General features: G+C 40.8%; 1 protein-coding gene across 3 annotated transcripts; it reads right to left on the bottom strand.

Annotated features, from left to right (window-relative positions):
- Positions 1-1,076: 1,076 nt before the first annotated feature.
- Positions 1,077-27,395, bottom strand: cdkn3 (cyclin dependent kinase inhibitor 3). Of its 3 annotated transcripts, XM_059957752.1 has the most exons (9): positions 26,983-27,395; positions 21,537-21,619; positions 17,833-17,888; positions 8,190-8,267; positions 7,272-7,316; positions 5,586-5,808; positions 4,007-4,038; positions 3,777-3,877; positions 1,077-2,100 (listed from the first exon to the last, which is right to left on the bottom strand). In XM_059957752.1, the coding sequence occupies exons 1-9, from the start codon at positions 26,989-26,991 to the stop codon at positions 2,011-2,013; spliced, it is 717 nt and encodes a 238-aa protein (XP_059813735.1). In that variant the 5' UTR covers positions 26,992-27,395; the 3' UTR covers positions 1,077-2,010. The 3 variants fall into 3 exon arrangements, with proteins under 3 accessions (XP_059813735.1, XP_059813741.1, XP_059813751.1); XM_059957758.1 differs by lacking the exon at positions 8,190-8,267; XM_059957768.1 differs by lacking the exons at positions 8,190-8,267; positions 17,833-17,888.

Below are 27,395 nucleotides of genomic sequence, written 5' to 3' on the forward strand. Positions count from 1 at the left end.
TATGCATTATAAAACACTTGAGACATATGTATTCCAATAATTAAACCACTGCGTTGCTTAGTAATAATTGTAGCTTTCATCAGGGCAGGGCCTTTCATATGCTCCATTATTCTCACTTTATCTGTTATCCTTTAAAATTGTTCTGATCGTTGACCGACTGTAGCCTAATGCTTTTCCAATGACCGATGGTGTTTCTCCTCTTTCCAAACACTTTATTTACACTTTGATTGCATCCCGTCAATGGAACAGAAACACTGTGGGTGGCAGTCCTGAGGTATGCTGGGTCCTAAGGACCACTGCACTGAATTCCCCGGGTCCTAAACTCCACCACATTGAGACAGATTAAATGGGACAAGTGGGGGCTGTACTGGGTTTGGGTATTTGGTCCTCCACTATATTCCATATGGGAATTTAAACCAGAGGTGGCAGTGTTTTTTTTTTAAATGAGATCGAGTTGCAAGCTTGACATCAACCTGGCATCGATGGTACAGGAGTCACTAGATCAACATCAACCCAGCACAGGAGCAGTCTGTCACTAAATTGGGGGTGGGGGGGGGGGGGAGGCGTGGAGTCAGGGTCAATCTTACTAAGAAAAATTTAAGCCAAATACAAAGTTAAACACAATGTTAACTGCAATGACTTAAAATGACAGATGGCGTTCTCCTTTCTCGGTTCGTAAGTATGAGATGTCTGTAAGTTGGACATTAGTAACTTGGACACTAACTGTATGCTACTTTATACTTGAATATATCATTGCATCAACTTTATTGCAAATAAATTCTCATACTTTGTTTCATGTGTGCAGAAAGGCATTATGTAGATGCAAGTTGTTTTTACTGTGCCAGTATACAGCCTTGTCAATGAGCATGAGATCAAATTGACAAATTGAAATAGTCTGAGAGATCTAAGACAACCAAGAGCTGCATCTACAAGGGTTGCATTACTTGAATTTGTTAATTTCATTTAGATCATATTTTTTGTTGCAATTTATAAATTAGAATCCAATACCTGAAACGGCAGTGGAAGTAGATTAGATTTTGAAACTTCTACAGTGAATTAGATAATTGAAGGGAAGATGGGATTGGATAGTCTTTAAAACTGATGCTTGGAAAATAGAACAATAGCCACTGTGCTACTACTGATTGAGTCTGCTTATGGTGGAGAGAATATGTATAATCAGACTGCTATATGCTGAATATTGAAACATGTTAAAATAAGTGAGCCAGATTTCCTCACTTCTGGCTGTGGTCACCGTCCATGAAAAGTATTAAGACACTTCTTAGCTAATTGAACAGTTAAATAAAATTACTATTGTAACAATTATATACTCAGTTACTAAATCAGATAATCTGGTTAAGTGGTCAATAGTGGAGTAGGAGAATTTCCTCGTGTTTCAAGTTATATATTGGAACCCATAGTTGTTCATAAAGAATGGCAGCACCACCACCCCTTCAGGTTTTTTTTTTTTTTAAAACTGCAGTATTCCATTTCAGCTACCCAGTTTGCCTATTTTTGGACAATTCCTGACAAAACATTGACAATGTTAAGAAAGTGTATGTTGCTGCCAAGATCCTTCTGTAAAGATGGGGTATATGAAAGTGCATTTTCTAAGGAGCAAATGCACTAATGTAGAAAATAGTTAAGCTACCTATACTTTGAATGTCAACATTGGTATTTTCCATTAAGTTACAATCAACTAATAGAAATTACCATCAACTTAATTTTATTGATAATATAAAAGGAGCAACTGAAGTCTCAGGATTGCCCAATTCATCAGTGAACTCAAAATAGGCAAAGAATAACACCTATTGGAACTGAATTCAACCCATGTAGTTGCTGAATACAAGTTATTCTTTATACTAATTTAGGTATTTGGATAAAGAGTTTGTATACAATAATTTGAAGTCTTAAGTATTGATTGTTTAAAAGATTTTTTAAATCAAAAAGTTAGATGTAATATTTACAATTTTACAAATGACAATATACAGTCTGAAATTTCTGCATTAACCTTCATCTTGACACTGATCGACATGGCGAGTCTTCCTTTGTTTCCAAGTATGTTGCCACATTATCTCGAAAATCATGCAAGTAGTTGTATTGCTGTCAAAATGAGAAACATTCATTTTTCAGTTCTTTAATAAAGCTCTAATTCCTAAATAGACAAGCTCCAATCACCTTTTACTTAACTCTTATTCCAGAATTGAATGCTATGACATTGTTTGCTGGGGCCAAGCTCTCTGAAAATGAATGGTTTGTTTGTGCTGAACACGAGTGTAATAGCAGAGGCGGCCCTATTCCATAGCAGTTGGCTTCTGGAATGAAGATGCTGGATCTCTGAAGGACATTTCTAAGGAGTCTCCATGATGAAATCAGATTTCACCTACAGTATATTCTCATTGCATTACACACAGTATGTTGCATTTCAAGGATTGTGGTATTTTTAAGTGGCACGTTTGTATTTTACTCCATTTTCTTGATCCTTGGGGAATTAATAGCTCATTCGTCTCTTTGTTAGCTGGCCTAACTGCAGAAATGGAGGGTAGAAGGATAGGTGAAGTTATCTAGTGGGAATGAGCAAGTGGTATATGCTGCCTTAATGCTATATGCTTAAGGTCTATATGCTGTTGCTCTCCCCATTTTGTGACAGATACACATCTTGTATTTAGGCTTGTCCAAGAGTTACAAATTCAAAATGTGAAGTGCTACAGTGACACATCTTATAGTCTATTATGTCAATGTCTGCTGTAAAGAAAAGCTGGCAGTTGAGCAGAAGCAATATGGGGCTTGAGAAGGAAAGTAATCATGAGGGAATTAAAAGCAAGATTTGGGGTAAGGGAGCTGTGACAAAGAAAGTGGGAATTGCGTTAAGGGTAACTACAGTATTAATTTAAAAAAGACTGAGTATACACTGGTGTTGGAGGTTGGAAATAGATGAAGTAGGCCTTTGCTCCTTCAGTTTAGCATTAAAATCATAACTCTTTGTATTTGGTTTGCCCACATGATTTCCTCCTTATTTTGATCAGTTTTGAATATATTTAAAAAAACAATTTTCTAACTTGGACTAAATTAACAAGCTTGGAATTTCTGATCATGGTCCTGAATAGCCAAGTCCATGGCCTGAGATTGTTCCCCCTTTTTCTACCGTCCAGCCAGAGTTCAGAGTTCCATATGCCTCAATGTAAACACTAAAGTAGCACCTTGGAGTTATTCCACAAAACCTTCAATACCCACACTCAAATCTTCATTGCCTTCAGTAGCCAGCGAGTGCCTTGGGAGTGCTGAGTAACTTTAATCTATGCCCTGACCTGCTTCCTAAAGACAGCAGCTACCCAAGTGCTTTGTTCAAGTGTAATAATAATAACAAAGCTGAACAGCAACTCAGTTGCCTCAAGCTTTGGGAAGCAGATGAAGGAAGACAGGAGGGGAAGGGGGGCACAGCTGCAGGACTCCTGCTTTCTTGTCAAAGGGAGATTAGATGAGCTTTTAGGCTCGAGCAATCTGTCAAAACCTGAGCACAGCAAAACATTGAACAACTTTGCAAATGCAATTAAGAGACCAGAAGCTAAATTATCTGTACAAAGCCAAAACAATTTAAAATATAGCAGCCAAAAAAACATACAAGAATGTGACAATACAAGAATTTTTAGACATCTTGTAAGTACAAGAATTTTCTTTCCACCTGAAAATTTTTCCAGCCAGATTTAATCAACTGGAAAAGAGATAGCAGAAGTATTAAAAAGGAAAAGGGTAGTGAGAAGCTTTATAGTCCACTTTACCTTTACAGTTTGAATAGCTCTGGTTCCTCTTAGTTCACGAAGAAGGTTAATTGCTTCTTCTGGTAGCATGGTATCAGACAATTGAAGGAGACATGCAGCAACTAAAACAAATTTATGAAAATACACAAAGGTATAATCAGTCATTAAATAGAATTCCTCAGTTGGGTCCATTTTGAGTGGGTGCAGGGGCTGAAAGAAAATTACAATACATAACAGAAATTTGCACTTACTTAGACATGAGCGTCCTAGACCTCCATAACATCTGCAAAAATATCAGAATTGCTTAATATACTTGACATTTTCAAGTCACAATAGTCAAAGTTTGATCAAAATATCCATATCAGAGTTCATAATACATGTATTAAAGTACATTTTGTTACAACCCTGAGATTAATTTTCTTGCAGGCATAACCAGCAAGTCTATAAAATAACTATAACACAATAAACATAAGGATGCACCAATTTGGGCATTCAGCCAGTGTGCAAAAGACAACTGCAAATACAAAAAGAAAAATAAAAGGAATCAGTGAAAGAAATACACGATAAGTGTCCAGAATATGAGATGAAGAATCCTTGAAAGCGAGTCCATAGGTTGTGGGAACAGTTCAGTGATGGGGCAAGTGAAGTTATCCCCTCTGGGACAAGAGCCTGATGGTTGAGGGGTCATTATTCTCAGCAATAACACTGGGAAGGTTCACTTATCCAAAAGCCTTTAGGGAACAATTGAGGTCTGTGTTCTAATATTGTAGAAATGGGAGATGATGAGGGTGGCGAAAATATTTCAATTAAATCCTCATTTCACCATTGATCTTGTAATCTCTGAAATTGCTCAAACTGCCCACACCTTAAACTCAAGTTTCCTTCATAATCCTCTAATTCTCTTTCCTCCTTCAAAGGACTCCTCAGAGCCCATTCCTTGAGTCTATACATTTGCTCGGCAGTTTTAAGATATCCTGGGTGGAATTTATACAAAATGCCATAGGATATGTTGCTACATTAAAGCTCCTATACAACGCAATTGATATTTCATAGCTCTATGCATTATCAGCTGAAGGAATTTCCCATAATAGTATAACTATTTGGAAATTAAATTTCCTTGGCTGCGCAAGTCTAGGGAAAACTCTCTGGTCCCAAAAAACTCATGAGACTGAGACAGCTCTCTCCCCGCCCTCAAACCCTGGTTTGTGTAGATGCTGTGTAATTTGCTACTCTATACATTACTGCCATGAATTAACAGACAGTACTTTGCATACGATTAAAGGAATTCTATTTATGAATCTTAACTGAAGGGTTTGTAAAGAACAGAAAGAAAAGGGCCCATTTTAACTAAACAGTCAAATGTGCACTAGTTGGAGTGCATTTTGAACCTCAGTCAGCATGAAAGCACACACCATCTTCTGAACGTCTGTTTGCAATCCATCTTGAACAAACAGCTCTCCAACCGGGACATATCCTACGACCGTTTTTCCCGTGTCTTCTCTTTTCATCTCCCTCCGAGCAAAACTAAGACCCACAAGACCAACCTTAGTATCCCTCACCAGAAAACCCTCCTCAGTTCTACCATCCTAATTGGATTCCTCATCATCCCTCATCTTCAACAAAAATCCCAACAAGCTGAAAGCAGAACAGACTGCTCTTATAGAACTGCTAAATGAAGTACTATAGCATAAACAGTAAAGATGTGAATCGGGGCATTACATAGCCTTGCTGGAATTTGATGGTTGTCACTACATTATCAAAAATTAAAATCTCTAAAGAACTATATAGATTTTACTATGCAAGTTTGCAAGAGACTGAAATACCACTTACTGAACAAGGGTTGTCTTGCCATTTTCCAAGCAGATTCTCAACTCTTCCAGAATTTTCCAACAGCTTGCAATATCAGGAACACTTCCATCGGGTAAAGGATGGTGATGCACCATGAATCCTTCCTGCTGGTATGATTCTAACAAGTTTGGAACCCTGTACTTCACCATTTCTCCCTTGGTGCAGAACACAAATACATCTTGTATATTGTAGCTCTTGAGGTCCTCTGTCAATAATTGAAGATTGATATTATGAATTACTGCCACATCTAATATTAATTCACAAAACAAAAGCTCATGGGGGAAAGGAGTGTATACACTATTAAATGGCTAACAAAAAGCAAGAAACTAATATTTTTTTCTTGTGGATCGATGAGAATGAGTTCAGTGCTGAAGCCCTTTTACAAATAACGAATGAAGGCACTAATAATTTGGTCAATAGAAAATATAAAGAGAACCAATATGAAGCTGCAAAGGGATGTAGGTAGATTACACGTTTGGGCAAAGATCTGGCAAATGTGGGGAGTGGCAGACAGGGGAAGAGGAAGAAATATCAGATTTATCCTATGTATCTAAATGTTGACAAATTTAAGAATAAAATGCAGATAATTTGGTCTTCATGTATGAGGAAGGATGTTAACACATTTGAAGCAGTTCCATGAAAGTTTGAGAATTTGGAACAAGGAGCATTTATTAAAAAATAATAAGCATAACCTATTTAAGCCAGAAGTGTTTTTCCCTCCTTTCTCAGGGTCAGCTTCAAAGATAGTAGAAGCAGAAGCAAAGTATTTTTAAGCCAGAAGTAGATTGGGCTAGTGGTGAGTATAATGCTTTGGAGTGCCTGTGATTTGGTTCAGTTCCCTCTGATGTCTGTAAGGAATTTGTGTATTTCCCCTACGACAGTGTGCGTTTCCTCTGGGTTCCCCAGTTTCCTCCCACATTCCAAAGATGGACAGGTTAGGGCTGAAAATTATGGGCATGCTAATTGGCACAAGAGGCAAATCAATAATTGCGGGCTGCCTTCGGCACATGCTTGCATTGTTGATTGTTGAATCTATGTTTCAATGTAGGTGACAAATAAAGCTAATCTTTAAAACTTGATACAAGTGGGTGAAAAGTTACTGTAGGTATACAGGAATGTAGAGCTCAGGTTACAATTAGATAAGCCACAGAGACTTGAGTGATTGAATTCCTAATTTCTATGGCTATATTATATGCACTAATACATCTCTAAAGTGTTTATACTCATAACAAGAGTTGAACAATTGTATGGTTTGCAGAATTTGTCTAAAAAAGCTAATACACACATTTGTAATTGTTTCCACAAGTTAGTTACTGTTGGTTGGGAAAGGAAAGGAAAGCAATTCAAGTAACCCATATTACTGCCATTATGGCAAAACCAATTTGCCCTTATAGCACTGACAAATCACTACTCAAAATAGAAACAAAATATAATTGGCTATTACAGATAGTGAAAATAGTAAATAAGAAAGCAATATTTTTCAGCTCTGTTTGACACATGGGCAGATGTAGCTTCTGATTACAAAAATGGTCCTAGAGATACTTTTATAGTATTGCTACTCCCTACCCCATGTATTCTTAAAAAATTATGAAAAATTGACATTGTACAGTACAATCCTGAAATGTCTATATTGAAATTCGTCTAGAGTTTAAACAAAATATCCATTACCTAGATCTTTCTGAAGGTTTCTCCTTACATCTTTAAATTTACAACCTGTTTAAATAAAACAGTATTTATTAACAATTTGGTTGACAATGCAAGTTGCATGCTTAGCAAGTTTGTAGATGACACCAGAACTGGTGATATAGTGGACAGTGAAGAAGGTTGGATAAGAACTACAAGATCTAGATCAACTAGGAAATAATTTAATTTGGGAAACTGATCTGATACTTTTTGGGAGGTTATACCACAGCACAACATACACAATGAGCAAAACGGCCCTAGGGAGGAGTGTATCATAAGAAAATCTTTGGGTGCAAGTATATAGTTCCCTGAAAATGGGAACACAGATGCGCAGGGTAATGAGGAGAGCATATGGAATGCTTCCTTTCATCAGCTGAAACACTGAGTAACTTAAAGAATTGGGACTTTAAGTTAAAACTGTACTAATCATTGGTGAGACCATACTTCAAGTATTTCATGGAGTTCTGGTCACCACACTATAGAAAGGATGACATCACCATCTGGTATGGTGGAGTCAGGGGGAGTAGCAGGCAGCTGCTCAAGATCATAGCAAGCTGCAGAAAGTGGCACAGGAGGTTGTGGAGGGAGGAACAGAAAGAACATTTAAGCAACATCCATACAGGTACTTGAATAAGCAGGACAGACAAATGTGGAATTAATGCAGTTAAGTGGGATTAGTATAGATAGGCATAATGAGATGGGTACAATTTCAGCATAGATGGTGCAGGATCAAGGCACCACTTCAACAATGTAGAACCCTATAACTGAGCATTCATAATCCAAGATTGTTGAATGCTACATGTCTAGCAGTATAGTAAGTTTTTAAAACTTATTAACAGCAAGCTTTCAGTTAAATATTTACATAGTTGGACAGGTAAGCAGATGGCAGCATGTCTGAGGTACCTTGAAGACAAAAGTGTCCTTTGGGAAATACCTCAGGGTAGGGATTAAAAGCCAAAAGCAGCTGTAAGATCTGGAAATCTTAAAAACAAAATGTTGGAAATATTCAGTGAGTCAGACAGCAGTGGAGGGAGGAACAGTTAATATTTCAGATCAACAGACCATAAGTGTAAAAGTATCTCTTCCCTGCCTGACCAGGAATACCCTTTGAGATTAAGATGTATTCTTACACTATAAATGGAAATGCAGTCATATACAAATTTTCTTTATGATTTTGGTGTGGGGAAAGAGTGTGGAAATCTTTCATGCCTATTTAAAGAGTTTGAATGTCTCAATTGAAAGGTGACATTTGTGTAATCAGATTCAGAGTCAAAGCACAACACCAGTCCTTTTGGCCTTCCACATCCATGCTATTGCTCCACTCAACCACACACATCCTATTTACCAGCTCTATCTGTAGCCTCCAATGCCTTGGGAAGTCGAGTGCTTGCCAAAATGGTTATTAAATATTGCAATACTTGGGTAGTGATTCTAGATTTGATAAATGCCTGCCTTAACATGACTACCCACCCCCCCCCCCAAATTCTCTACACTCTTCCTCCTCCTCCAAAATCACGCTCCCAAGCTTCTGATAGCTCTTATTGGGATTAGCTTCCGACCATCTACCCTGTCTAGTCCTGATAATTTTGTAGACTTCAATCAGGTTTCCTTCTCAGCCTCCATACTAAGAAAAACAGAACTAACCTCTAAAACAGCCATTAACACTCTGGCAAATCTCCTTTGCAATCATGTCCTTCCTACAGCATGGTGACTAGTACAGCAGACAGTATTCCAGTTCTGGCCCAACCAATGTTTCATAAAACAAAAACAATTGTTCGGAGATCAAGCGAGTGGAGAGAGTTGGTAGACTGCCAGACGGAGTGGATTGAGGAGCGGACTGCATAATGTTTGTCATTTTGTGGTACTGATTTGTAATAGGACACATTGCACAGCATCCACACAAAGCTTGGCTGGGCTGGGGGGGGGGGGGGCATCATCCCCCAGATTAAGTCGCTAGCCAACTTTCCATTCGCGTCTTCTCTCTTCATCTCTCCCCAACAAAAGACCATGAAAATCCCTCTTCTAGACCCACAAGAAAGTAGAACACTCCTCTCATTGTCTAATATACATTCCAAAGTCCCCACCGTCTCATAACCCAAACATTGCTGCTACAGAGAAACCATTATCTTAGCAGTGGAACATTACATAGAGGCCATTACATTAGCAGTGAAACCTTAGTGTTACACAAGTATAGCAGGAAGATAGCCAGTATAGAGGCGAGGGAGGGGTGAGACCAGATTGAAGGGAGTGGGGGGGTGTAATGGTGGGCAATTGGAGTCAGGTGGGGAAAGGGTGGAAACAAATGTTGCCAGATAATAGGTAGAACTGAATGGGGGAGGGATGATAGGAAGACTGAAAGAGTTGGGGAAAGGTGATGTTTATGTTATTTTGAGCATGGGATGGGGTATATGAAGGGATGGAAAAAGCAGACAAGGAGAGAGAATCTGGGTGGATCAGTAGGATGGTGAAGGCATATAGGGGATGTTTGCCTTTATTGGTTGGGACACAGAACATAAAAACTGGGACGTTATGTTGTAACGTTAGAAGACAGTGGTTCGACTGCACTTGGATGATTGTGTGCAGTTCTGTTCAACACAATGGGAATGATGTGCTTGTGCGGGACAGAGTGCAGAGAAAGATCTCCACGGTATTGCCTGGATTGGAGAGCTTGAATTATAGGGATAGACTGGACCAATGGGGCTTGTTTTCAACTGGAGCAAGGGAAACAGATATGACCAATAGATGTATATAAAACTATAGTGTCAAAAGTCAATTCCCCCACAAAGGGGAATTAAAACAGGAGGGCATGTTTAGGTGAGGTGAAGGAGTTTTAAAAGAGATTTAGGAACATAGAACAATATAGCACAGTACAAAGTTGAAAGTAAATTTATTACCAAAGTACATAAATGTCAGCATATGCAACAGAGAGATTAGTTTTCTTGCAGGCATACACAGTAAAGCCAAGAAACACAATATAATTTATGAAAGACTGCACCCAACAGGACTGACACATGCAAAAGACAAACTGTGCAAGTACAAGAGAAAAAATAAATAAGTACTAAATATCAAAAATGAGATGAATAGTCCTTGAAAATGAGCCCACAAGTTGTGGAAATAGTTCAGTGAAAAGACGAATAAAGTTATTCCCTGGTTCAAGAGCCTGATGGTTGAGGGGTAATAGCTATTCCCAAACCTGGTGGTGCAAGTCCTGATGGCAGCAGTGAGAAGAGGTCATCGTCTTGGTGTTGGGGGTCCCCAATGATGGATGCTGCGTTCCTATGCAAGTGCACTGTGTAGATGTGCTCAATGGTAGAGCAGGGTTTGCCCGTGATTCACTGGGCATATCCATTACTTTGCATAGGATTTTCCATTCAAGGTCATTAGTGTTTCCATACTAGGCTATGATGCAGCCAGTCAATAAACTTCCCACCACACATCTACAGAAGTTTGTCCAAGTTTTAGATGTCATGCCAAATCTTCAAACTTCTAAGGAAGCAGAGGCATTGCAGTGTTTTCTTTATAATTGCACTTGAACGCTGGGCCTAGACAGATACTCTGAAATAACAGATTTGAAATTGCTGACCCTCTCCAGCTCTGGTCAGTCAATGAGGACTGCCTCATGGACCTCTGGTTCCCTCCTCCTGAAGTCAATTATCAGCTCCTTGGTCTTGCTGGCAATGAGGGAGAGTTTGTTGTGGCACCATTCAGCCAAATCTCTCTCCTATATGCTGATTCAGCCAATGACTTCGGTGTCATCAGTAAACTTACATGTATCATGGGAGTGGTGCTTAGTCTCAGTCAAAAGTAAAGTGCGTAGAGTAGGGGCTAAGCACACAGCTCTGTGGTGCACCTGTGCTGATGATATTGTGGAGATGTTGGAACTGGGGTCTGCAAGTGAAGAAATAGAAAATCTAATTGCACAAAGAGCCATTGATTGTGGCCTTTGGCCCACAATGTTGTGTGTTCTTTTAACCTCCTTCAAGATCAATCTAACCCTTCTACTCTAACATAGCTCTCCACTTTTCTTTCATCTATGTGCCTACCCAAGAGTCCGTTAAGTGTCCCTAATGTATTTTCACCCCTGGTAGTGCGTTCCATGCATTTTCCACTACGTTAAAAAAAACTTGACATCCCACTATACCTTTCTCCAATCACCTTAAATTTGTCCCCTCAATTTATGTCACTCTGCCTCTCATCTTCTACAGCTATTAATTCACCACCCATCCTTCTTTGGTCAAAAGAGCCCTACTTTGCTCAACCTATCCTCACAAGACAATTATCCTCCTATAACATATTAGTTAAATTTAAGCACTATTTGCTCCTAGATTATAGATTTAAAAACATTAAGAATCCAGAGCACCCCCTCCCCTCCACCTTTCTTTACCCACTCCATCTCACTTCCAGTCTTGATCCTACTCTTTGGACCTGGAATTGATGGATTAAGATGCATAGTTGCTGCAACAATGGCTGGCTTTTGTCTATAAAAACCTAGAAGAGAGCAGCCTCCTGCTGTGAGTGGTACTGTAGGTTAAAGTGAAGATGTCTTTCATTGCTGGAGGAACCCAGCTGACAAGCAGCATCTACAGGAGGCAAGAACTCCTGATGCAGGGTTTGACCCAAAATATTTACAATTCTTTTCTCTGACAGAGAGTAGCTGCCTGAGCTACTGAATTCCTCCAGAATACTGTATATTGCTCCAGCATGTGCAGTCTCGTGTATTTCCATGATTCGCAGGGATGGGGAGGGGGCAGAGACAAAGCCTTTCTTTCACTGCCAACACCCAGCCAGTATACACTGAAATCCCAGGGCCACAAAAGCCCAAAACTGTCACCAAAAGCAGCCAATTAGAATTTTCTAATTAAATCTTGTTAAATATAACCTACTAGTCAAGTCCTTTCTCTCCCTGAAAGAAAGGAACAAAAAAAAACTGCTCTACCAATCAATCATGGCTGAGTTATTATCCCTCTCAATCCCATTAGAAACATAGAAAACGTACAGCACTATACAGGCCCTTCGGCCCACAATGCTGTGCCGAACATGGCCTTACTTTAGAAATTACCTAGGGTTACCCATAGCCCTCGATTTTTCTATATACCTATCTAGGAGACTCTGAAAAGACCCTATCATATCTGGCTCCAACACCGTTGCCCACAACCCATTCCATACACTCACCACTCTTTGCGTAAAAACTTACCCCTGACATCTCCTCTGTACCTACTTCCAAGCACCTTAAAACTGTGTCCTCTCATGCTAGCCATTTCAGCCCTGGGGAAAAAACCTCTGACTATCCACATGATCAATGCCTCTCCATCTTATACACTTCCTCCGACCTTCTCCCTGTAATATTTGATGCCCTTACTAATCAAGAACCTATCAACCTCCACTTCAAATATCCCCAGTGACTTGGCCTCCACATCTGTCTGTAGCAATGAATTCCAGATTCACCATCCTCTGGCTAGAAAAATTCCCCCTAATCCCTGACCTAAAAGGATATTCATGTGATCTGAGGCTGTGCCCCCTGGTTCTAGACTCCCCCACTATCGGAAATATCCTCTACATGCAGTCTATCTAGGCCTTTCAATATTCAATAAGATCACTCCTCATTCTTCCAAACTCCTGTGAATACAGACACAGCCATCAGTTAGTGGAGAATGTGCTGCATTGAATGGTATATTGCCGTGCTGTACTTTAAACCATCCAAGTATCCAATGCTGCTTGTAATTACCCATGACAAAACACATCAAGTCCTTCGGATCACCAGGTAGTAAATGAACTTTTAATTTACAATTTGCATATGGCTCCTCTGTTGGTAAAACCTCAATGGTAATGAGTCATACAAGTCAGGGATAGATCAGGTGGCTGGGTGGTGTTGTGAAAACAATCTCACATTTAACATCAGCAAGGCCGAGGAACTGATTGTGGACTTCAGGAAGGGGAATTGAGAGAACACTCACCAGTGTTCATCGAGGGGTCAGCAGTGGAAAGGCAGTGGCATCTTCAAATTCCTGGGAGTCAACATCTCAAAGGATCTGTCCTGGGCTCAATGCATTGATGCAATTATGAAGGAGGCATGCCGGTGGCTCTACTTCATTAGGAGTTTCAATAGATTGGCATGTCTCCAAACACTCTTGAAATTTTCTATAGATCTATGATAGAGATTCTGACTGGCTACATCACAGCCCAGTACGGAAGCTTCAATGTTCAGGATCACAAGAGGGTGCAGGGATTGTAGACTCAGCCAGCATCATAACGATCACAACCCTACCCACTAACAACGACACCTTCAAGAAGAGGCACTCATCATTAAGGACCCACACAATGTAGGACCGTTACTACCATTTGGGAGGTACAGGAACCTGAAGACACATTTTAGGACCAGCTTCTTCCCCTTCGCCAGTAGATTTAATGGATCTGCAAACCCATGAACACTACCTTATTATTCGCACTATCGTTAATTTTATAATTTAATGACTTTTTACTGTACTGCTGAAACAAAATAAATTTAATATCATGCAAGACAGTGATAATAAACCTGATTCTAACTTATAATTCTGGGTAAGTGTAGCCATTCTGTCATACACTGCCATAGACATTTCAAACTTACAGTATTATATGAGATCATTCTTCAGCAGTTTAATCGAAGTGCGACTGCACAGGCAGTGTGGACATCAGTGAGTTAGACTGGCGGGAAGAATTAAAAGACAGCTTTATAGAGCGGGCAGCAGTGGAGCAGGAGTCAGAGTAGGAGGGCTCTGGCTGAGGCGAGGTAAGTTACTTGTGAAGGATAGGAATAGGAAGTATGTCTGTGAGGCTGGTATTCTGTACTGGGTGTTGGATGTCCAGGAGACTCCCAGCCTCCCGGACGACCACATCGGTGCCAGGTGCATTGAGCTGCATCTCCTTAGGGACCTTCGTCTGGCCAGGGAGAGTGAGGAGGTGATAGAGAGGAGCTATCGACAAGTAGTCACAATGGGGCCTCTGGAGACAGATAAGTGGGTAACAGTCAGGAGGGAGAAGGGTGAGTCAGATACTAGAGAGTACCCCTGTGGCTGACCCCTTAACAATAAGTACACATGTTTGAGTATTGTCTGGGGGCGGGGGGGGTGGGTGGGTAAGACCTACCTGGGGGAAGCAACAGTGGCCATGCCTCTGGCACAGAGTCTGGCCCTGTGGCTCAGAAGGGTAGGGAAAAGAAGAGGAAGGCAGTAGCAATAGGGAACTCTATAGTCAGATTCTGTGGACACAGGAAAGAAACTCGGATGGTAGTTTGCCTCCCAGGTGCCAGGGTTGGGATGTTTCTGATTGCGTCCAAGATATCCTGCAGTGGGAGGGAGAACAGCCAGAGGCCGTGGTACATATTGATACCAATGACACAGGTAGGAAAAGGGAGGAGGTCCTGAAACCTGACTACAGGGAGTTAGGAAGGAAGTTGAGAAGCAGGACCTCAAAAGGTAGTAATCTCAGGATTACTGCCTGTGCCACACAACAGTGAGTATAGGAATAGAGTGAGGTGGAGGATAAATGCATGGCTGAGAGGTTGGAGCAGGGAGCAGGGATTCAGATTTCTGGATCATTGGGTCCTCTTTTGGGGCAGGAGCGACCTGTACAGAAAGGACAGGTTGCACTTGAATCCGAGGGGGACCAATATCCTGGTGGGGAGGTTTGCTAATGCTTCAGGGGAGAGTTTAAACTAGAATTGCTGGGGGGTGGGAACTAAACCGAAGAAATGGAGGAAGGGGCAGTTAGCTCAAATCAAGAAAGCTTGTAGACAGTGTGAGAGGGAGGATAGGCAGGTGATAGAAAAGGGATACACTCAGACTGATGGTTTAAGATGTGTATTTTAATGCAAGGAGTATCATGAACAAAGTGGATGAGCTTAGAGTGTGGATCAGCACTTGGAGCTATGATGTTGTGGCCATTAGAGACTTGGATGGCTCAGGGGCAGAAATGGTTACTTTGAGTGCCAGGCTTTAGATGTTTCTGAAAGGACAGGGAGGGAGGCAAAAAGAGGTGGGGCATGGCACTGCTGATTAGAGTATCACGGCTGCAGAAAAGGAGGAAGACATGGAGGGATTGTCTACTGAGTCTCTGTGGGTGGAAGTTAGGAACTGGAAGGGGTCAATATCTCTACTGAGTGTTTGTTTGTTGTTTTTTTTTATATAGACCACCCAATAGTACCAGGAACATCCAGGAGCAGATAGGGAGACAGATTCTGGAAAGGTGTAATAACAGGGTTGTCATGGTGGGAGATTTTAATTTCCCAAATATCTATCGGCATATCCCTACAGCAAGGGGTTTAGATGGGGTGGATTTCGTTAGGTGTGTTCAGGAAGGTTTCTTGACACAATATGTAGATAAGCCTACAAGAGGAGAGGCTTTTCTTGATTTGGTATTAGAAAATGAACCTGGTCAAGTGTCAGATCATTCAGTGTGAGCATTTTGGAGATAGTGATCATAATTCTATCTCCTTTACCATAGCATTGGAGAGGGATAGTAACAGACAAGTTAGGAAAGCATTTAATTGGAGTAAAGGGAAATATGAAGCTATCAGGCAGGAACTTGAAGCATAAATTGGAAACAGATGCTCAGGGAAATGTATGGCAGAAGTGTGACAAATGTTCAGGGGCTATTTGTGTGGTGTTCTGCATAGGTACATTCCAATAAGATACAGAAAAAATGGTAGGGTACAGAAACTGGTGTACAAAGGCTGTTGTAATCTAGTCAAGAAAAGCTTACAAAAGGTACAAAAATCTAGGTAATGATAGAGGAAGGAGTTTAGGAATGAAATTAGGAGAGCCAGAAGGGGTCATTAGAAGACCTTGGCGAGCAACATTAAGGAAAACCCCAAGGCATTCTGCTAGTATGTGAGTAGCAGAGGATAAGACGTGAGAGAATAGGACCAATCAAGTGTGACAGTGGAAAAAGTACGAGGGGTGATTGACAAGTTTGTGGCCTAAGGTAGGAGTCAATTTTAGTAAACCTAGCACATTTTTCAATATAGTCCCCTCCTACATTTACACACTTAGTCCAGCGGTCATGGAGCATACGGGTCTTGGACCTCCATAAAGTGTCCTCAGATGGGTGACTGATAAGTTCGTGGCCTAAGGTAGATGATGAGTTATACAGCTGTCATTACATGTGCATGCTGTTCAACTCTGAGTGATTATGCAGAAAGTGTGAAGTTAATAACTCATCTCCTACCTTAGGCCATGAACTTATCAATCACCCCGATTAGTTATGAGAGGCAAGATGTATGACCATTTGGAGAGGCATAATGATCAGGAATAGTCAGCATGGCTTTGTCAAAGGCAGGCCATGCCTTACGAGCCCGACTGAATTTTTTGAGGATGGGACTAAACATTGATGAAGGTAGAGCAGTAATGCGGTCTATATGGATTTCAGCAAGGCATTTGATAGGTACCTCATGCAAGGCTTATTGAGAAAGTGAGGAGGCATGGGATCAAAGGGGACTTTGCTTTGTGGATCCAGAACTGGCTTGCCCACAGAAGGCAAAGTGTAGTTGTAGACAGGTTATATTCTGCATGGAGGTTGGTGACCAGTGGTGTGCCTCAGGGATCTGTTCTGGGACCCCTGCTCTTCATGATTTTTATAAATGACCTGGATGAGGAAGTGGAGGGATGGGTTAATAAATTTGCTGATGACACAAAAGGTTGGAGGTGTTGTGGATAGTGTGGAGGACTGTCAGACGTTAGAGCAGGACATTGATAGGATGCAAAACTGGGCTGAGAAGTGGCAGATGGAGTTCAACACAGATAAGTGTGAGGTGGTTTATTTTGGTAGGTCAAATACGCTGGCAGAATATAGTATTAATGGTAGGACTCGTGGCAGTGTGGAGGATCAGAGGGATCTCAGGGTCCAAGTCCATAGGACGCTCAAAGCTCCTGCGCAGGTTGACTGTGGTTAAGAAGGCCTTCATCAATTGTGGGATTGAGCTTAGGAGCCGAGAGGTAATGTTGCAGCTATATAGGACCCTGGTCAGACCCCACTTGGAGTACTCTGCTCAGTTCTGGTCAGCTCACTACAGGAAGGATGTGGAAACTATAGAAAGGGTGCAGAGGAGATTTACAAGGATGTTGCCTGGATTGGAGAGCATGCCTTATGAGAATAGGTTGAATGAACTTGACCTTTTCTCCTTGGAGCAGCGGAAGATGAGAGGTGACCTGATAGAGGTGTATATGATGAGAGGCATTGATCTTGTGGATAGTCAGAGGCTTTTTCCTAGGGCTGAAATGGCTAACATGAAAGGACACTTTTAAGGTGCTTGAAAGAAGGTACAGAGGGGATGTCAGGGGTAAGTTTAAAAAAAAAACACGCAGGGAGTGGTGAGTGGAGGTGGATACAACAGGGTCTTTTAAAAGACTCTTGGATAGGTACATGCAGCTTAGTAAAATAGAGGGCCATGGGTAACTCTTGGTAATTTCTAAAGTAAATACATGCTTGGCACAGCATTGTGGGCCGAAGGGCCTGTACTGTGCTGTGGATTTTCTATGTTCTATATTCTATGAGAAGAAAATTAGTGGCTTACCTGGTAGTGCACAGATTCCAAGGGACTGTTGGTAGTTCAGCACAGCTAAATCCAACCTATTAAATTTATAATAAAGAAATTCCATCCTCGCTTCCAAAAGGTAATTACCCACCAAAATTAGACAACAGTAGATAATTGTCAAGGAAGGCAACAGCCTCTACAAATACTTTCATCTGCTTATGAAGACTGGACAGATAATTAGATTTTTAGTTGTTGTCACCAGTCTCTACATCCTGGCCTCATTTCATTATGCAGACTGTCTCAGGATAGTAGCATTTATGGGTTATAGCCAGGGATGGAAGTGAGGATAAGCTCTCACTCTCCATTAAATGCACCCAACGGCATGTGTCTCAAATAACCTCTGACAACCAAGTCCAGTTCCTGGCCTTCATGTGTGGCTTAGCTATTAAGCTCAGGGGAATCATTTCTACTGACAGGAGAAGGGGCAAAGGCGTGTTACTGGCGCCTTTAAAACATTTGCTTCAGGCAGATGGATTCATAAGCTGTGGTTGGTGGATCAACTAGAAGGAGGAAAGCTCCGATTGGAAATTTCCCCTGCTTTGAGGCTATACCCGTTCAAGGGGAAGGCTTCGGTATTGAATCCAGAGCTGGAGTCCCTAAGGCAGTCCCATGTTGAGTTCAACACTGACTGGCAATTTCTGCAACACCACTGTAGCTGGACTGGATCGATCTGTTATTGCTTTGGATTCATCAGCTGCGTGGGGAGGGGGAGCCTGCTCCGTATGGCAACAGCTTGCTCTCCATATTGTGCTGCCCTGGCTTGCGTATATTGTAGACAGCTGGGACACAACCATCCATAGTCAACCCTGACCAAAGGAGGGCTCAATTAGCTTTTGTACACAAGCAGAAAATCCTGCAGATGACTCTCCAACTTTCTGAAAACTGAGCAATTCATACTTAAATGAAACTAAGCCAAATTGAAGTAATTTTTTTCTTCAAGTCTGTAATTAACAGCTGGAATAATAAATAGTTTAAAGAACAGCTTTTGCTTATTGACAATAAAGATGTACCACATTGATTATTGTAGTGGTCTAAAAAATGGTTGTGTTTGGACAGTCCTTTTAGCAAATGAATATCAAGTAGCGTTTGGGTGTCTTCTTAAAGTACACGTGTTTTCCAGCAGCCTGAAGCACTAAATGGTTCTCAAAATGCAGATTGTTCCCTTTTGCTACCAACTTGGCATGGCACAGTGTACCTACTGCTTCACAGCTCCAGCTGCTAAGAGTGCCATCACATCCTCGGATGCTGCTGGTGTGGTTTGCACATTCTCCCCATCATTGTGTGTGTTGGTAGGCCAATAGATTATTGTAAATCATCTCTACTGTGCAGAGGGGTTAACTGATGGGAAGGTGGAGAAAGTAAAATGGATTAGGTGCTTAACAGTCAGCTGGACTCAGTGGGCTGAAAAACTCTTTTCTGCACTGACTATCCTTCCAGTTGACTTACTTGTGTGGTTTATCATCAAGCTCCCAAAAACTGTTACCCAAATGAACATTATCCTTCCCCTTTGAGGAGGAGATACCTGGCTGGACTATCTCATGTTATAAATATATGCAATTAATGTCCTCCTAACCCAGTGTGAATGTTTAGTAGGAACATTTGAAATGAATCAATGCTGTTCAAAATCATTCTGGGTTAGAGTGAATGTTACATCGATTAGTTTGCAAATCGCTCCCTCTCTTAAAAATCTATCAAGTTCAACTGAATCCTGAAGCTTTATCAAGTTTAATTTAAAAACAATCATTCAATATAAATATGTAAATCATCTTTGTGGAAAGAAAAACTGCAGATGCTGGAAATCCAAGAAAAAACCCATAAAATTACAATTATTTGGCCCAAAACACCAGTTATTAATTTTCCTCTTGACCTGCTGAGCTCCTCCAGCATTCTGCGTGTGTTAAATTCCAAAAATACTCAAGTCCAGTCACATCTTGGAAAAGATGTGAAATACCCTTTGTCAGGAATGGTCTGCAAACTGAAATAGTAAATATTTTTCTGGAAAATGTCAAGCAGCTTGAGCACAGAGGGTCGAGGGAGATGGTGAGAAATAGAGATGGGCATCATGAGCATTAGATTAGAGGCATAATAAACCTCTAATAGAAAGTCTATGAGCCCTGTGGAATATTCTCCATTTCTGCATAAATGTGACTTAAAACTTGATCACATCTTCAAGTGTTCTAAAACCAGGTAAAGAGGGAACCGAACTAAATAATTAATTTATTGAGGAAATGATTCAATATTACATGCATTTGTTGGAAGAAGAATGTGAACCTCTGGGGTGATGCCTTCTACAAAAGCTATTTGGAGTTGGGTGTTTCAATCAATGAGATGAGATTAGAGATGTGGGTTGTGGAGGTGTCATCTTAGGAAAGATCTCTATGTGCACTATGCATGGATCAAAACAACTTTCAATGGACCTCAGAAGAATTGCAAAGATGCATGAAGCTGGAAGAGTTTACAAAAATATTTCAAAAGATCTGAGTGTTCATCATCCCACAGTAATAGAAATAATCTAGAAAATAGAGGAAACAGTACTGCTGCTACTCTTCCTAGGAGTGAGCATCTTGCAAAGATCACACCAAGAGCACAGCATGCAATGCTGATGGAGGTGAAAACGAATGCAAGTGTAACAGAAGACATGCAGAAATATCTAAAAATTGCTAAATTCTCTGTTCATGAGTCCACTGCAAGAACTGGAGTGCAAAGCACTAAGGTACAATGTAAGAGACACCTTATGACAATTAGGTGCATGGCACCTTATTGGCCAAAAGCAAAAAGGGATGATAAATACATACAAGATAATAATTAAACTGTCTTAAAACTGAAAGGATGGGCACCATATTATAGCAAAGACAAAAAGGATACAATGAAAATTCATCAGTATGTTATAGATCATGAAAAATGATTAAATAGTATGTCAATGGAACAGAAATAGTCTGAGGAGATGTAATAGAGGTTAAAATTATTAAAAGTTTGAATAGTTAAATAGTTAATATCACAGTTGGGCAAATTGATTACCAAGGCACAAATTCAAGATTTTCTTTAGCAATTGAAGGGAGAAGAAAAATGCTATGCCATACGGTTTTAGATCAGGATGTGCATCATCATAATTAAATCTTCAAGTCTTTATTTTAAAAGAATTGGAGATGTCTGAAATGATACGTAATAACATTAAAAAATGATTTAAATGAGCAGGACTGAAAGACAATTGAATTCAGCACAATTACCAGCTGGTTAGGGCAAGTGTTTCATTTTGGTCAAATGTTTACTCTAGTTATTTGTAGAAACTGATGACGGAAGATACAAACGTCAGCCACACTGGATTTCAGGATCACATAACAAGTCAAGACAGGTTTCAACACTTTCAGAGTGCATCACAATCCAATATTTGTTTCCACATTGCAAACTTAATGAAAAAAAATTTAAAAATGTAAAAAAATTACGAGTTTGGAAATTGGTGGAAATATCATTACATTTGTAAAAACTGTACTTAATCTTAAATCCTCCATCTTAAAATATTCAAGCAAGACACAAGAGGAATAAGATAGAGCAATAAATCTCGCAGAAACAAGTTCTGTAGCAAGTTTCACAAATGATAGTAATGCTATGCCTGCTGAGCCAAGTGTTTGTGTGTCACTGTATGTGTGCAGCACATCACTAGAGTATTTGCTGGAGACACTCACCAAGATACTTGGAGTGGCAAGTGGTGCTCTTCTTCAAATTCTTCATCTGAAGAATCAAATTCACTTGCCCTTGTTGTCGGAGTCTTGCAAAAAAATTATAAACAATTTTATAGAAGTCAGCTGCAACTGTACTGAGAATAAGAGACAAACATGAAACATTCCTACTTAAACTCAGATCTCATGAATCAATATAATAAATTACATGCTCAATATTGAAAATCGTTAAAAACTTTCTATTTTATATTAATTTATGAATGGAGAAATCTTCCAGATTTTATTTACTAGTTTAACTAAATCTATAATTTTAGATCAGATGTTGCTGGCAAGTGTTCCAGATAAGTCTCCAGGCAGTGTCATATGTCAAGTCAAATGCAAAAAGTTCTAAATGTACTTAATCAATGAGGGCATTGTTTCATCAAGATGGCTGCTTCTGGATTCCCAGCAGTGATGCTCAATCTTGTTATTGTACCCAGCAATTAAACATAGGATATGGATGCAGAGTGGTAAAGGGTAGAAATGATAAACAGGGTAGTAAAGGCAAGCTCCTTATTTATTTACTCAGATACAGAGCAGAATAGGCACTTTGAGCCATGCCACCTAACAATCCTGATTTAATTCAAGCCTCATCACAGGACAATCTACAATGACCAATTAACCCATCAACCCCCAAGTCTTTGGACTGTGGGAGGAAACCCATGTGGTCACAAGGAGAATGTACAAACTCCTTACAGCCAGTGGCTGGAATTGAACTTGGGTCACCTGTACTGTAAAGTGTTCTGTTAATCACTATGCTACCGTGTCACCTAACTTACATTTTAAAAGTAATTTAAACATTGTTCTTAGGATTATTTATTTTTGGAATGACTATTTTTGCCTAAAAATTACTTAATTTACTTTTTAATAGCTTTCCAACATTCCAAGCGTCAGGATGTGACAGCTGACAAATTGGGAGTAGGGCTTTAACAACTTTAATGCATTCAGGGAGTTTTGTAGGAAGGCCTTCTCAACTGTGTCACTGGAATCCAGCATGTTAGCTTTCAGTTTACCCATTGAGGAAATTATGGATGACCATAGCCAATGGCTTTGGCTGGCACACTCAGGGTCAAAGGTTGAGTCCCATTGGCTATTTTGCACATATGAACAGAGATCACCACAATGGTGTGCAAGAGACAACAGGTCTTATTGTGCTGACTCACTCATTGAAATATCCTGGTTTGCTCACATTTCTAGTTTCCTATCTTGTGCAACAGGGAAACAAGCCTTTTGGCCACCTCATCCATGCCAATCAAGTTATGTACCCGAGCAATCCCTCAACCATTTCTATCTATGTATCTCTATCCTTTACATTTTACAATTCTATTCAACTCTACAACTTCCTCTGGCAGCTTGTTCACTTTTTCCCTGCAGTTGGTATAAAGTTTATATCATCTAAACATGTCATACTAAACCTTCAAACTCAAAAAAGGAGATTGTGTACTTATTCTCCTTCCTTTTGAGTTTGAAGATTCAGCATGACATCTAAACTTTGACAAACTTGTACAGATGTGCAGTACAAAGTATATTGACTGGCTGCATCACTGCCTGGCATGGAAACACCAATGCCCTTGAATGGAAAACTCCACATAAAGCAGTGGCTCCAGCCCAGACCATTACGAGTAAAGCCCTTCCAACTATTGAGCATATCTACATGAACTACTGTTGCTGGAAAGAAGCATCCATCATCAGGGACTCCCAGCACTGAGATCATGCTCTCTCCTTGCTGCTATCCTCAAGGTGGTGGTACAGGAGCCTCAGGTTCAGGGACAGTTATTACTCCTCAATCATCAGGCTCTCAAACCAAAAGGGGATAACTTCACTCAACATCACTGAAATGTTCCTACAACCTATGGACTCATCTCATGTCCTTGATTTTTTTTTTCTCTTTTTACATTTGCACAATGTGTCATCTTTTGCACACTGGTTGAACACCCAAGTTGGTGCAGTCTTTCATTGATTCTGTTATGGTTATTATTCTATAGTTTAGTATGCCTGCAAGAAAATAAATCTCAGGGTTGTATATAGTGACTTGCGTACTTTGATAATAAATTTACTTTGAACTTTGATAAGGTCACCCCTTAGTCATCGACACTGCTGGGGAAGCCCCAACATTCCCAGCCCCTTTACAACTCAATCCTTCAGTCCTCACAACTCCGACCCCTGTGGATCCACCCTTCCCTAGATGGGCAACTAGATCAGCACACAAGGTGTGGTCTTATTAATGACTTGTACAATTGGAATCCCAACTCCTGTACTCAGTGCTTTGATTGATATATGTAAGCATGTCAAATACCCTCTTCACCACCCTGTCGACCCATGGCTCCACTTTCAGGAAACTATACATCCCTTGGTCTCTAGAGCCCTACAATTTACTGGTGCAAGCCCTGCCTGGTTCAATTTACCAGAGCACATTCAACTCTTCCACAGTAGAAATAGTTCCCAGTGCAATATCCCACTGTCCTCTAAACCAGAGTAGTAATCATGCCCACTATATTCTCATTGAAATTGTCATTTAAAACTACATTTCAAATTATAGTCAAGGATTTCAGTTAGGCTTGCTTGAAGAAAATCCTGCCCAATTACCATCACTTGTAACACCAGAGGTCCCAACTCACTAGACCACTATTGTTCCAAGATAGGGAATACCTACTGTTCCACACCCAGACACCATTTAAGTAAACTGGGTCACCTAGCTGTCCTTCTACCTGCATAAAGGCAGAGGCTAAAGAACAAAGCTCCAGAGATTAGAACAATGTTTGTCACAGGATGGTTAGAGTCACTGGACTGGGCCATGTTCAAGGACTCGTTTATGGACAACCATGAATACACCATGGTTGTCATGGACTACTAGAACAGTTGTAGACGAGTGTGTCCCCAACCAGAAGCCCTGGATGAACCACGAAATCCACAATCTGCCGAGGGTCAGATCAGAGGCATTCAAGTCTGGTGACCAAGGAAGTTTCAACAGGTCCAAGTACGACCTCTGGAAAACCATCTCACAGGCAAAGCGGTAATTCTGAACTAAACTTGAATCAACAAAGAATTCTTGATAGTTGTGCCAGGGCTCAAATACAATCATCTCTTAAAAAGAGAAATCAAGTGGCATGGACAACAATGGGGCTTTGCTTCCAGATGAGCTCAATGCCTTCTATGCCAAAAGATGGAAACAGTCATGAACTCCCACAGCCCCCGATGATCCTGTGATTTCAGGTGAGGGTGACATGTGAGCAGCCCTCAGAAGGGTGAACCCTAGAAAAGCATCTGCCCCAGAGGAGGTACCTGGCCAAGTACCAGCTGAAGTGTTCAGAGCAGTCTGAGGTATCCGCCAGTTTCAAGCAGGCTTTAATCATACTGGTGGCCAAGAAAATGTTAATTTGTCACTTCTCAGTGACTATCGTCCAGTAGCACTTACATCCACTGTGACAAAGTGATTTGAGAGGTTGGTATTGAAACACCACAACTCCTGCCCGAGAAACAACTTGGATTGACCCCGATTTGCCTACCACAGCAACAGGTCATTTGGCTCTTCACTCAACCCAAGAATATCTGGAGAGCGATTATATAACTATTATGCATCCAGATGCCCTTTACATCTGGGCATCAGCTCTACTACAGCTCTATCATCACCTCAAAGTTAATCAATAAGCTTCAAGTCCTAATAGCACCTTGTGTAATTGGATCCTCAATTTCCTCACTTGCAGACCCCAGTCAGTTCAAATTGGCAACACCTCTTCCATGATTTCCAACAAACAGGTGCACCACAAAGCTGTGTGTTTAGCCCCCTGCTCTACTTGCTTTACCCTTATGTTGCGCGGCTAAGCACAGCTCCGATGCCATATTCAAGTTTGCTGAGGACACCACTGTTGTTGGCCAAGTCAAAGTGGTGATGAATCATATACAGGAGGGAGACTGAAAATCTAGCTGGGTGGTGCTATAACAACTTCTGACTCAATGGCAGCAAGACCAAGGCGCCCGATTATGGAATTCAGGAGGAAACCAGAGATCCTTGAGCCGGTCGTTAGAGGATCAGAAAATTTGAATTTGTTGGTGTTATTATTTCAGAGGACCTGTCCTGGGCCCTGCATACAAGTGCAATTGTTAAGGAAGCACGGCAGTGTCATAGGAGTTTGTGAAAATCTGTCACAACATCTAAAGTTTAACAAACTTCCACAGATGTGTGGTGGAGAGTATATTGACTAGCAATATCACAGCCTGGTATGGAAACACCAATGCCCTTGAACAGAAAATGCTACAAATAGCAGTGGATACAGTCTCCTCCTCCCCGCCCCCCCCCCCCACCCCCACCATTGAGCACACCTGCGTGAATCTTTATTGCAGAAAAGCAGCATCCGTCTTCAGAGACCCTACCACCCGGGCCAGGCTCTCTTCTCACTGCTGTCATCAGGCAGTCCAGGTACTTCAGGACTCGCCCCGCAATCTATAGCCTTACTTTCAATTACTCTTCATCTTGTGTTCTTGATATTTATTACTTTCTTTTGTATTTGCAGTTTGTTTGCGGTTCTATTATGGGTTTATTGAGTATACCCACAAGAAAATGAATCTCAGGGTTGTATATGATGACGTGTGTACTTTGATAATAAATTTACTTTGAACGGGGACGGTCACCAATCCCTATAACACACCACTGGCCGCAGACCTCCAAACTGAAGACACCCTCTGATTCCAGTGAGTACAGCAATAAACGCATTTGCCTAGCATCGAAGAATTTTAACAAAGATAAAATGTTGCACGATAGGAGCAAAACGCCAAAGTACTGTAGGATGAACATGGATGGTTCATTCTTTCAGTTTTTTAAAAATTGCTTTTTATTCAGATTATCTTCCAAACTGTGCACTCTCCCATTTTAGTTTCTCCCAAAATAAATAATAAAAATCCAAAGCGACGGTGGTATGTATTATGGTTTTACCTACCCACACTTACAAATTACACCACCTCTTAACCGACAGTGAAAAAGAACTACTGGCCACATACATAGAAATACGGAACACGTTGCCAGCCAGGCACACGAGTAACATCACAAACTGACTCAAAACCAGCTACAGAAATAATAAAATTAAAATAAGGAAAGTACTCTCGATACTAAAATTACTTACATATAATCCAACCGATTCCGAATCATCACTGCAAAAGCTTAAATAGGCTTTGAGCTTTTAAGGTTAGTGCTGTCAAGTGACGCATTCTCAGATCCCGCCACCTTGTCGCTTCCCCTCACACTGTAGCATATTAAATTGCATCGGATACCAATATTACATTGTTTATAATCTGGCGGGTTAATGACACGTCTGTATGAAAGTGCCAGGGGCATTCCATGTCTCTTTTCAGTGCCTACAATATATTTCTATCCTTTCCTTATTTTTACAAGTAAAACATTTTCAGGAACTGAACTCACCAGATTCATCACAACACGGAGACACCGACTATTCCGCGTTTCTGAGATTTCACTCTTTCGTCGCCGCAGGTGTTTTCTGCCGCCTCGTTAAACTTGACTACTCTGCTGTTACCATTCTCATCTCTAGTTTCTCATCAGCTGATTTCTCTCCTCGATCTCCTTTACCTTTTTTCCTGCTATCCTCTTTTCGGACACTCTCCTTCTGAAATCGTTTTCCAATCTCTCTAACTTCCCGGCTATTTCCCCACACCCGCACTCTCCTACTAATTCTGTAGTCCTTCCTATATGAAACTCCTATTTTATACCAGCTCTTTTGCTAACAAATTTAACTCCAGTGGACACCTGTCAAACTATACTCATAGTCTGTTCTTTCTCTACCACCAGCCCCTCGCATATCACCAGCTCAGTTTCTA

Source organism: Hypanus sabinus, chromosome 2 (assembly GCF_030144855.1).
Source record: "Hypanus sabinus isolate sHypSab1 chromosome 2, sHypSab1.hap1, whole genome shotgun sequence".
Taxonomy (NCBI): domain Eukaryota; kingdom Metazoa; phylum Chordata; class Chondrichthyes; order Myliobatiformes; family Dasyatidae; genus Hypanus; species Hypanus sabinus.